Source organism: Microtus ochrogaster, chromosome 18 (assembly GCF_000317375.1).
Source record: "Microtus ochrogaster isolate Prairie Vole_2 chromosome 18, MicOch1.0, whole genome shotgun sequence".
Taxonomy (NCBI): Eukaryota; Metazoa; Chordata; class Mammalia; order Rodentia; family Cricetidae; genus Microtus; species Microtus ochrogaster.
The window spans coordinates 12294294-12307590 of NC_022020.1; the positions used below are offsets into that span (position 1 = coordinate 12294294).

Here is a 13297-nt window from a genome sequence, read left to right on the forward strand (position 1 = left end):
AAAAGCAGCATGTACACCAGTCTCCATCATCCTCATTGTAGAATATTAAAAATGATCAAACTTACATTTATCTATGGGAACCAGAGATTAGTGTCTTTTTGTTTGTTTGTTTTTGTTTTTAGTTTTTTGAGACAGGATTTCTCTGTATAACAGCTTGGCTGTCCTGGAACTCACTCTGTAGCCCAGGCTGGTTTTCAACTTAAAAAGATCCTCCTGTCTCTGCCTCCCGAGTGCTAGGATTAAAGGTGTGTGCCACCACTGCTGGGCTCAGTGCCTTATATATAGTTATTTACTTTGTTTTCTCGGGTGTGTTTGTGTGTGTGTGTGTGTGTGTGTGTGTGTGTGTGTGTGTGTGTGATGAAAATGGAGGCCATTTCACAGAGGAGACAGAGGGAGGGAGGGAGAAGGAGGAGGAAAGGCGGGTAACTATGACATGGAAGCAGATGTGGCTGTTTGAAGGAGGTAAGGATCCAACAAGAGGAGAAGAGGAGGAAGAGGAGGGGAAGAGCAGTGGGGAGGGAGAGGAATAAGAACAAAATATAATGGGGATATATGTATGAACGTGCCACAATAAAAGCCATTACTTTGAATGTTGAGGTAAAAATTTAAAAATTTAAAAATTATGAAAAGAGGGAACAAGCTAAGTCAACTCCATTATTTTTATCCTTGTGTTACCAAAAGGAAACTCAACTGTTTCCTGCCAGCATAAATCTTTACCCTGATATCATTTTTCTGTAATTTCTCAAAGGAAGCAATTAAAAAAATAATAAAGAAGAGCTCTTGTCAGAAATGTTAGTAAAAGAGAGTTTGCTCTTGGGAAGTCCCTCGAGCCATCAGCTCCAAACCAGCCTGTTGGGAATATGAATGATCCCCAGCCTTTCAGCATGGTCCCTGGAAAACACTAAGGGTCTTCCGCATGTAAACTTTGTGTCAGCTTGAGTATGGAGCAAGAACTCTGCTACAAAAGGGACACTGTGGTCAGGGGAATTTGGTGGTTTGATCTTTGTGCCAAAGACTGAGGGTTTGCAGGGCAGGAGACAGGCTTTCCTACACTGGCTATTTTAGTATTCACCCCCTATACTGCTTTCTAAGAAACTAAGAGGGAAATGGGAAGTTGTACACAGGAGTAAAAGACAAAGAAAGAACTCCTCAAAATAGAAATGTATAAAAGTGTGTTTCTACTTCTCCTTTGTTCTTTTATTTTTTAAATTTTACTAATTGATTTTATTTTTAAAGATTTACTTACTTTGCATGTATGTTTTGCTTGCATGTATGTCCGTTCACCACATGTGTGTCTGGTGCCCATGGAGGCCAAAAGAAGGCATCAGATCTTCTGTAACTGGAGTGATGTGTGAGCCACCATGTGGACACTGAGAATGGAACCCGAGTCCTCTGGAAGAGCAGCTAGTGCTTTACCTGCGGTACCTCTTTGATACCTCACTTTTGTTCTCAAAGGGCAAAAGAACCAACGATTCCTAGTTTTATTGCTACTCCCAACATGCCACAGTTCCAAGGGCTGCACGGTCAGTTTCAGATGTTATTTCTAGTGCACTGGGGACAGAGGCGGGAGAGCTCCGTCAGTGTTCTTAGACCTCAGCTCTAAAATGTTATAATAAATGATTGTTCCGAATCAGAATAAAAGAGCAGTCGGTCTCTGCCAGCCTGTGAGCAAGGCAGTCTTTTGGGGAAAGCAACTGTCCCCGTTGCTGTTTGGGGGGCTCAAGACCATAGTCTCCTATTTGTTGGTTGATTTCATAATACCAGGGTCGGAATTTAGGGGCTTCTGCCTTCTAGGCAAATGCTTTATCACTGAGACACACCTACAACCCTTGAAGTTTTCTCTCTGTGTTCCCTCCTGCAACTCGCCTGTGTGCTTTAGTTTGCCATTTTTTAGGTAATGGTCCCTAAGTCCTTTTACTTTCTCTTTGTTATATAACATATGTAAATGATGTAGCTCCCAAAAGGCAGTGTGTGTGTGTGTGTGTGTGTGTGTGTGTGTGTGTGTGTGTGTGTGTGTTACTACCTGGGTAGCAGCAGAGTAACATAACACTTGCTCCAGCTAAGTGGGAAAAATACTCCAAGGCTCCAAAACTCCAGCTAATCCCAGGTATCAGGAGCTTGTTAGCTGATAGGCTGTTAGTTTGTATGGGAACAGTCTTTCCATTCACAAACAGACCCTAGCTGGGACCCTGTTACCACCCTCAACTGCCATCAGGCCCTCTCTGAGAACTAGATTAGCCCTTCTAGGTCAAAAGAATGGCAGTGGAAAGTTCTATAGTCCCTCGGGCTTCATTGGACTGGGGAGAATATGAATATTTTTATTTACTAGAGAAACACTTTTTTCCCCATTTATAATTTCATGTCCAAGATAACATGGAACCCTGTACTGGCAATGACTTATTTTCTCTGATTTGTAGGAACTTCACATTTAGTTTAAAAATGCAAACTAACAGAAATTATCCATTATTAAAGTACCATCATTTCTTTAACAAATGTGAAAAACATGCTGTAGCTGGGGCCACAGGGTCCCAGACAGGCAGGGAATAGAGTTTATTTTTAATCAAATCCCAGGAACATGAAGAGTAAGGAAAATAGATTTTTATTTCAGAGCTGAGTATGCCTCTGGATAGAAGGAAGGCTCAAAGTCCTTATGCATGTTCTCGCTGTGGGAATTTGTTTATGTCAGAATGTGTGTTTCTTTATCTCATTCAGATGAGTTGAGAGGGAGCCATCCAATATCATTTCTTAGTCTGCGGATTATTCTTTCTCACAATGAAAGTTATGACAACAGGCTTCCTACTCTGGAGGAGTGCAGTAAACTTTTATTTTTCTACTGTGCATGGAGAAGTGGCAGAGATTGACCAACATCCAGTATACAGACAAAACTCTTGGGCTACCATTGGCAGTAACATTAACAATAGCTAGTGATGGCACTTGCAGTGTATTGAGTACATGCTGCATGCTAGATGATGCACGTGTGCAAGGCTACCTTAAAACACTCACGTGACTGACAAATGAGAAACTGACCCAGAATGGTTGTAGGACATGGTCAAAGTTAGATATTTATGTTCAGATCCAGATGTGAAAGTTCACGCTTTTCAGCCATGAAGGTAGAGTCCCATGGGCAATATGAAAGTTTTAAATCAGGAGACGACTGTATGTTACGGCCTATGGATACAGCCAGGCATAATTAGTAGATCGCCTTTTATGTTCAAAACTGTCCCAGTTTGGGTAAGAAACCTGACAATCTCTGAGCATAGCTTAAAATAAAGACAAGGGACTGATGAAATTGTTCAGAGGATGAAGGCACTTGCTTCCAAGCCTGATGATCCTCAGAGCCCACATGATCAAAAAAGAAAGCTAATTCCTTCAAGTTATCTGCTGACTTCCACGTGCACACTGTGGTGTATGCACACACACACACACACGCACGCACGCACGCACGCACGCACGCACGCACGCACACACACACATGAACACATGCATGCATGCACCAAACAAGTAAATATATGTAAAACTTCAAGCATAAGGCCTTCTGGAGATGCTGTTTGAGATCCTTTTCCCCAGCATGAAGGGCCTCAATAAATCCCCATTTGGGTGCAGTGTGAAGTAGTTGGGAAAGCAGATGGGTTTGTCAATGACTAGCTTTTATCAGTGAAGTTAAAGATCTTGGTGTCTCAAATCTTATGCTGTGTTTGGGGTTGTCTCTCTGCAAATCTTTTGTCCTTTCCCCATCGGCCCTTTGAGTTGGCATGCCACCTGTCCAGGAGTTCTCTGTTGACCAGAAAAGGTGCTGTCAAAGCACTGCTTCTCTGAATTCGGTTTAGCTTTAGTTTCCGATGCATCTTTAGAATACAACTGGCTCACTCACTAAGGCGTCTAACCCATGGCAAATGGTATTTTCACCCAAAGAGCATCAAAACATTTTTAAGACCTCATTAACTTATTGTTTTCCTCTTCCTGCTTAATCTTGCTGTTTCTTGTCAGCTACTTCCTTACCACACCCATAGTATAGTGGCGCCCAGGGAGCCTTCTCGAAGCAGCGCCTGCACCATGCTGCTGCAGGTTTTGGGGAGGGGGAGGCCAGCTCCTAAGTATATTGTTTCAAGCTCCACCCCATATGCCTTCACTCCCATTCCGCTCTTAAGAGAAACTCTTTTCCTGCTTCTCTTATTTGAGGAAGCTTTCAGGAAGAGCCAAGTAAACGATTTTACAAGAACAATCTGCTAAAATACACAAATGCTTGAAAGACATACACAACAGGGAAGCTAACTTTCACTTTTGTTGGTTTTAAATGTATGGCTTTGATTCATGGATCAAAATTGTTCATTTATTATTTTATCTATACAGCTCTGGGCAATTTTGACAGTTAAAATTTAGCTTTATTGACCAGTGCAGCCACTGTGCCCACAAGGGGACTGGTGTGAGCCGCCTGCTGCTCTCAAGAAACGATGACTTTAGACTCCATGACTGCATCAGATCAGGCATCGTAACCGATACAACAATATGTTCCAAATCTCAGTGCCCAAGGCAAGAGTTCTGCTGTAAAACACAATCACCCTTTAAGGAGAGGAGAGCCTTGCCTGGACGTTCGCAAGCATAGTTTAATGCAGCTGAGGGAAGCCATGAATATATCTGTCTATCAAGCTTTGGCACAGCTTAAGGAGGCCATTTCTGGAAATACCTGGTCCTCCAGACTAAAGCTGGGCAAGGATGCTTAAAAAGCAAACGGATGTTGGTTACAAAGATAATGAACTAAAATACCTACCATTTTGACATGAGAAAACGTATTGGTGTTTATATGAAACAACCTTTCAGTTTTGTATCAATGACAACAAAAACTCTAGCTGAAGCATTTCTAGGGGAAGATTTCTGCTCCCTGCCCTGCCCCCACCCATCCCAACACACAGAGAAACACAAACCAGGCCAACTTTAATTTGGGCCTGTTCAACTACCAAACTGGCCACCTAGGCAATGTTAATTTACTCTTTTACTCTAAATCTCCCATGATATACAAACAAACCACCAAAGGGTAGAAGATCAATACAGTGTCTGATTTGATTAACTGCATTTTTTAATTCATCAAGACAGCTCCAGCCTGAGATAAACAAGCAAGGAAATAAATGAGGACACTCACTTGTGAGTATTTTCCATGTCTTCTTTTCGTCATCGTAATACTGGACCAGATTGCTGGGGAGCCGGTCCGGTCCGGGAGGCAAGCCTCCAACCAACAGCAGCATTTTCTTGTTAGAGCGAATTCTTCACCCAAAACAAAAGAGGAGAGGAATAAGCACATTATTGTAGAGCCTTTTAGGTGGCACCAGAATCATAACCATCAAAAGAATGTTCCTTGCTTGCGCATTTTCTGTTTCATTTTTTCTTCTTCTCCCATTCGTATCTCAACAATTCTTTTTGAATCAAGCAGAAAAATGATCGGAAGAGCTTCATATCCCTATACTCATGGAATAATAAGCTTCCTTTATGCAATTTGTTAGAGGTTCATTCTAGAACGACCTTTCCCTTATATTAGCCCTTTAAATCATCGCTCTTTACAGCTGAGTACACATGAAATGCTCTAGAGTTGTACTCGGGCTAAGCATTAAAGTTGCATGTCAAAAAATGTATTAGTCAAAATCATTATTATAAGCCATTCTCCACTCAAAGAACCTTGAAAAAATTAAGGTTATGCAGAGAGTTTGGGAGTCTACCCTTTAATCACCCAGGGAACTTCAGAGACCAGTTTTGTACAATTAACACGGGGCTAACTGGGGTCTGTGGACCCGTCTGAGCATGCCTTTTTGTTTTGTTTGTTTGTTTAATTTAGCCTAGACTTCTGCCTCCACCCCATCCCCCACTTCAGCTCACCCTCCCCTCTGCTCCCCCCCTGTGCTCCACTGGTAATACAGCAGCACCAATTGGTAAAATGAGACTGTGATGTCGTCGTGAGCCTCCCCAGAGTGGAGCCCTGCCAATGCTTGCCACTGATCCAGCGGCATGAACCTGCTCAGCTGTGCAAAGTCAGTCTAATTCCTCCCTCTGTTTTTCTACCTTCTCCCCCAGGGGGCAACCACTGAAAGGAGTGACTACCCACCCATCAAGAGCTGGCAATTCGCTGCTATTAACCGTGACTGTGATTCCCAGTCTGCCTGGCAGTTCCTGAGAACAGGCCTGCAATGTCTCATATGCAGTAAAAGCTCTAAGATGCACCCTGGCCGGCCCACATGACCTGATGGATGTACAATCCTCGGCAACAGTAATGGATTGAACACACTTGCCACTGAAGCAGGGAGAGAATGCCCAGACCCCCACAAGGGGCCTGCTGATTTAACACTCACTTTACATATAATTGAACTTTTCATTTACCTGAAAGACTCAAGGTGGTTGGCTGTGAAAGAAATGGAACAGCCATGATTGAAGAAGAAAGTCAACAGATACAAAGGAGTTCCTCTTAAATCTAAACGCAACCGATGACATGACTCAGAATCCGTGAGGCCTGGTGAAATAGGTCCCCGGCAGAAGCTCTCTGTGTCGGTTAGAAACCTAATACTCAGAGAGTTAACTTAATACGGTTAACGACATTTCCATATGAAGGAAGGGAACAAGAGAATTCCTTTAATGAAACTCTGGTGCCTTTGGATGAATTGAGTGCACCGAGTATGCATGTCACAGCAGGGATGGTACCTCTTGGAGGAACTACACTGCTAGCCATCGACAGAGGGAGCTGTACCAACAGATAGATGAGCCACACATTTGGCAGCTTGAAACACTCCTTTTTTCCCCATCCTGTGGATATAGTTGAGCAAAATTAGAAGCACACGGAGTCAATTTCTTCAAAGTGAATACACATCCAGACTGCACCCTGATGTCTTCTAGACCATTAGCTGGCACACACAAATGGAAGACAGTAACTAAGATGACCGACGTTAGGAGTTTCAGTCATCAGTGACATGTGAGACAAACGGATATCTGCATCAAACATCCTTCTTTTTTATTTGGATGTAACGCACATGTAATTCCTGTGCCATTTAGTTTTGTAAATGCATGATCACAAAATTGATGGATGGCTCTTTTTATCTTCTTTAAACTCCTACTTGAGGCCCAGATGACCAAACATTCTATTTGTGTGAGAGAAGTCATGATGAAAGCAGTTTGGCGCGTGTAAATTCATGAAGGCAGTCTGGCCAGTGGAAGTCACATTGTGTGGCTGTCTTAGTATCAACTGCATACATGCTGTCAGAGTCCAGATAGGACCGGTTTACATGTAGCTGACATGGAAGAAAGAGCTATGGGAATCGGGGTTTGCTAAAAAAATTAGTAAGGCTAAATATATTTATTATATGCATATTGTACATATTATATTTATATATATAAATTTATATATTTATTATATATATATAAACATATTTTCAAGACAGGGTTTCTTTGTATGCCAGCCTTGATTGTCCTGGAACTCACTTTATAGAACAGGCTAGCTTCAAACTCACAGAGGTCTGCCTCTGCATCCCAAGTGCTGGGGTGAAAGGCATGTGCCACCACACCCAGCTTGAATATATTATATTTATGTTTTAAAGTATTGTTTTAAAATAAGATCAATAGATGAGCAAATGAGTTACATGCGTGGCTCATATTTATTTGTTCAAGTCGTCTTATTCCCTGGTTAGGTCAGTTTCTCTGGACCAATCTCTGTATTTTTACGGTAGTGTTGCTTTTGGTTCATAATTAAGGATGAGAAGAGAACCTGGAGTCTTTGAGGCATCTACTCAAAGCATCCAAGGTGCTTTGGTTCTCTAAGAACCAGATTTTCCTTCACCACCCGGGGTCTTGAACAGCTGACAAATGGTCAAAGCCTCCAACCTTGTCAACAATGAAACAACTGAAGGGCTGGCAGCCAGTAACATTGAAAGACTACCTAACAAGAGACAGATCCCCACACCCAATTATGCAGGAGAAAAGACTCCCCATTTTCTCCAGTGGTTACATGTTTTCCACCAGAGGGCAGGACTTGCATTTGTCATGTAGAGCTTTCTTCCATGACACAGACACCTTTCAAACCTTTTGTACTGTTGTGTTTATATTCTTTATATTCATATTATATGTTCATTCAGTTCATTTCTAACCTTGTAACTCAGTTGTCCTACCCAGTATTAATAATTCCAATAATTTGTTCTTTTTCTGAACAATTCTAGCAGTTCAAATTTATCAGGCAAAATCTAAAAGTGTTGTTTTACTGCAAGAATTAGGACATCGTAATAGGGCAAGTTGGTATACGTCTTAGCTCTTTAGTGTAGTTTTCATTAACACTTTCAGTTTATAGATTTTATTATTTAAAAATATTTTTTATTAGTCCCTTTCACAACACCAGGATCAAAATACAGTATTTAAAAGATACAAAATGAGAGAAATATAAACAGAAAGCTTGGGCAGATCCTGCCAACAGTATTTGTATGCCTTTGATTCTTGTAGCCAAAAATATATGGTGAAGAAGGAGGTGGAATTTGAAGGTCTCCTTCATTCTGGCCCAGTGACTACACAACATTTACCATGTGTCACGTCTGGGTGTGCGTGTGCACTCTCCTGCATACCTACTTTGGTTCAGGGGATGAATGATTGAAAGATGACCTAGAACCTCCTGTTGTAAACAGATTTTTCATCATACTGGTGTTCTGAGTGTGGCAAAGTCTCATTTATTTATATCTCAGTGATTTGGAACTTTCATAATTGGGAAACAGGCCAGATAAAGTGATCTGGTTCAGGATACATGGGGAAAAGTTTCTAAGAATACAAGAAGAATTTTAATCTGTAAAAAAAAAAAATTTAGCAGGCTTATAGGCATTTGGACAATTTTTTTCATAGATGCTATATAGTTTTCATGTTTGTAAAACAAGGCATTCTGCAGAGTCATACAAACGATTAAATCATGAACTTGGAAGAAAACATAGAGGATGTAAGTTTAGTGATACCCAAGTTTAAAAGGTTCTCAGGGTTACCCAAGGGGCTTAAACATCTTAGCTTCACAGTAGAAATTCTCAGTTTGCAATGCTTAGAGCTCTGACTCCATGGAATGAAACCTTTTTTTTAAAATCCAGTAATATGGGATTGGGTAGACTGCTCAGTAGTTCAAAGCACTTGCTACTCTTGCAAAGGATTCAGGTTCAGGTCCCAGTACTCACATGTTGGTTTACAATTGTCTATAACTCCAGAGGACCCAATGGCTTCTTCTGGCCTCACAGGGCACCAGACATGTATGTAGCGTGCGTACATACGTGTGTGCACACATGCATGCGTGCATGTGCGCGTGTTCACACACATACACAGGTAAATACTCATGCACATAAAAATAAAAAAATATAGTGTTCCTCAGTTGTGGTGGTTTAAATGCAAATGGACTTCATAGGTTCATATATTTGAATGCTTAATCTCTAGTTGGCAGAACTATTTGGGAAAGATTAGGAGGTGTGGCCTTGTTGAAGGAGGTGTGGCCTTGTTGAAGGAGGTGTGGCCTTGTTGAAGGAGGTGTGACCTTGTTGAAGGAGGTGTGGCCTTGTTGAAGGAGGTGTGACCTTGTTGAAGGAGGTGTGACACTCGGGATAAAATTTGAAGATTTCAAAAACCCAAAGCATTTCATTTGGTTCTCTCTCTGCCTGGTGCATGTTGTCTCAACATGGAAGCTCAGTGACTGTTCTAGCACCATGCCTGCCTGCTTGCTGTCATGGTCCCCATCGTGATGTCCCCAATACAACTTTTCTTTTTATAGTTTTCCTTGGTCATGGTGTCTCTTCAGAGCAATAGCAAAGTAACTAAGACATCAGACTTTGTGAAGATCTTAACACCTACACATCCAGACTCAAGGTTACTGACTTGGTTTGGCTCTCAACATGGTGCAGAAATGTACTTTTTAAAAAAATTATTCATTTCTATTTTATGTGTATGATATTTTGCCTTAATGTTTGCATGTGTATCACATGGGCTCCTGGTGCCTGCAGACTTTAGAAGAGAGTGTCAGATTCATTGGAAATCTAGTTACTAGCAGTTGTGAGCTGCCCTTTGTGTGTGCCAACAGCCAATCCCTGGTCCTCTGCAAGAATAGTAAGCTCTCTGAATTGTTAGAGCCATCTCTCCAACCCTTATTTTTTTAATAAGTGATTTTTTTAGCTGTTTAGAAATTTATAACAAAATAGACCTTCCTTTTCAATCCACTGTCTTGTTGAAAGTAGTGGGAGCATTAATTTCACACATCCTCCATGTTGAAAAACCCTCATAGATGTTCTAGAGTACAACTTCTTTTTAAAAATTTGGCAACAGTAAACAATGAATACAATGACCAAAAATTAATTAAAATCAAATTTGTAAAGAATCCCTGGCGTTTCGGGCAGTGTTGGCCATGTTGCATTGAGTGACCTCAATGCAGCCCTTGTTCTGAACACAGGATGTGTGCACCTTGTACTGTGTATGTTATCATGCTACACAGCACCTGCCTGCATGCCTCAGCTCAGAGATGGCTACTGAGTATTAAGAAATATAGCATTTTCTCTATATGCAAATTTTTATGTTTTTATAGAAATGTTATGACTTAATTATGGGAAACATAGACTTTCTAATTGGTATAACTTTGGATTGGATTGTGTTGGAGTGTTTGATGTTGAAAATTGCTGTTTGAGTTGCTAGCTCGAGTTTCACAAATAAATCCATTAAATGAATTTAGGATTGGATAGAATTTTCAACAATTCATTAAATGACCCTAAACTTACTTCTGCCATTTGTACTAAATATTTATTTAATTAGGCTTTTAAAGACAGGGCCTCCCTATTTAGCCATACCTGTGCTGAAACTCTCTCTGCAGACCAGGCTCTGAGCTCAGATTCACAGAGATCTGCCTGCTTCTGCCTCTGGAGTGCTGGGATTTAGCAATGTGCACCAGGACACCCAGCTGTAAGGAATATTCACGCAAAGCAGCGTTTGGTGTCTTTGTCATCATCAATATAAACAACCCCTGTGTGTCATTTGTGTGTTTGACATCTCCACCAAATCAGACTACTAGAAGTGACAAAGCCTTGCACTCCCCTGGAGGTCACTGCCAGGCCTCCATTGTCAGTCTTCACCTTCTAGCTAATTTTAGTCAGGGTCTCAGGTCTCTTTGTTGTTCACTGCTGGTCTTCAAGATTTCGGGGATTCTGTGCTCTCTGCTTCCAGTTTTGCCACAGAAACACTGGGATTGCACGTACACACTACTGTACCTGGGCTTTATATGGGTTCTGGGGATTTGAACTCAGTACATTACTTTTGCTCAGTAAGCTATTTTTTTTACTCACTGACTTACTGCCTCAGTCCTGTTTAGATTATTTTAATTATTTGAAAATATTACTATTAATAAACTACTATTAAATTATTCTACTATGCCTTCTGGAATGTTATATATCATTGAGAAGTTTGCTTTGTAATTCCCTACAAATATTGAAAGGTATGTTGGCTTTTTTTTCTTTTTTAGACAAAGAGTTGATAGAAAAAGCAAGACATTTTGGAGGAGCAGTCTAAATGAGATGAGATAGTTGCTATCCCATCTTTAAAAGGTAGAATTAAGTTTGAGTCAAGGATCAGTCCAAGCTACACGTGGGTTCTCTTTCTGCCGTGTGTGATGTTTCTAGCTTTAAACTGACTCCTGGTCATGGATGCCTCCTGTCTGCTAACAACAATCTTACAAGGGTCAGAGAAGCATCCAGGTGGGAAGAGACAGTAAATGGTCACTACTTGTAACTAAAGCCCGTCCCTTAGCGAATGACACCTTAAAAAAGGAACGTCTTTGCCTTGTGAAGAGAGGAAACAAACCCAGTAATGAGAGGTTGGAAAAGATGGAAGGAACTTGTGATGTTTTTCCATGATCTTCAAATTTCAGTGGTCCAGACCACACCCACTGGAAGCTGAGGATTTTCTTAAAGCAGTTTCTGCCTGTAAATATGGCAGAAATGTATGGGAAGACCTGGTGGGGGCAAGGAAACACTGGCTCCAAAACCCACAGGGATGAGAATGGGTATCTGAATTAGTTCAGGCTGTGTAACAAAGTCACCTTTGGATGAAAGACAGATCTTTCTATGTTTCAGCCTGGAGACTGAGAAGAAGAAAATGTTAGCTGATGTGGCCAACCTTCTGTTTGTTCCTCAGGAAGTGGGAGGACTTGGGGATGGGAGGAGAAAGCAATCTTTTCCCTGTCTCCTCTGTAGAGTCCACTAATTACATCACACACACACCCTAATGACTCAACTCACAGACCCCATACCCAAAGAGCAGTCATGATGGGAGATAAAGTTTCATGTAGGAATTTTGAAGGTACAGGGACACAAACATTTAATCGACCTAATCCATTTCTACAAGTCATAAGACTGGATGAGGTTTGTAGCAATCTTACCAGACCTGGGAAGCCTCTTAGTTGACATCTAGATTATATACAAAAAATATTCATGTAGTTCCCATAGTGATCAACTGATAAATGATGGCTATTATTATTATGCATAATTTTTAACCTTACAGAGCTCTGATGTGAAAACAACATCTGAATCCTGGGGTTTTTATTGCTGAGCCTTTCATATACTATATATCGCACTATTTAGAAATAAGTAGAATAGTTAATCCATATGCAAGATTAACCAAAATATAAAACCAATGAGCTTCTAACAGTGATGCTCACCTAGATATTATTCATATATCCAATTTGCCCACTTCCTTAGTAGGCAGGCCTCTCTATAATGGTAGTCCATGAACTCAGGATAGCTAAGTCAACAATTTTTAATTTGCCCAGGACTCTTCTAATCACTTACCATATTCTTTGGCTTTTGTATCTGTCATTTCTTTTGATTTCTTAAATGACACTCATTTATTTATTTTGCATGTGTATGCGTGGGGATGCCTTGTGATGGTATGCACTCGTAGGAATATGTTCTCTCCTTCCATCACTGGGGATCCAACTCAGGTCATCATTCTCGAGCTTGACAGCAGGAGCTGTCAGTCCTGAGTCATCTCACCAGCTCTGTACCCCTTCTTTCCAGTGAACTGGCACCAACTTCTTTCTATTGGAGTAGTTCTCTCCGGCAAGTCAGAGCAGGGTCCTTGTTTTTTTGCCCTTCTGACCCCACGGGATCCATAGTTTGTCCGTGGATCTTGGCACAGCTTGACATGAATGATCGATTACTTCAGCCCTCTTTTAAAGTTGTGTGTGCGGTATGTGTGTATGTATGTTTGTGGTCTTGTGTGTGCAGGTGTGTGCACAGCACAGCTGGTGTGTGAAGGTGTGTGCACAGCACAGCTG

The 13297-nt window shown here is 41.2% G+C and overlaps 1 protein-coding gene across 1 annotated transcript in view; it reads right to left on the minus strand.

Moving 5' to 3' along the window:
- Klhl14 (kelch like family member 14) overlaps positions 1-13297 on the minus strand; it is a 103514-nt gene that overhangs the window by 67042 nt on the left and 23175 nt on the right. The window contains exon 2 of the mRNA XM_026783556.1: positions 5138-5259. Within this exon, the coding sequence (XP_026639357.1) occupies positions 5138-5259 (122 nt within the window). The remainder of the gene's footprint in view (positions 1-5137; positions 5260-13297) is intronic.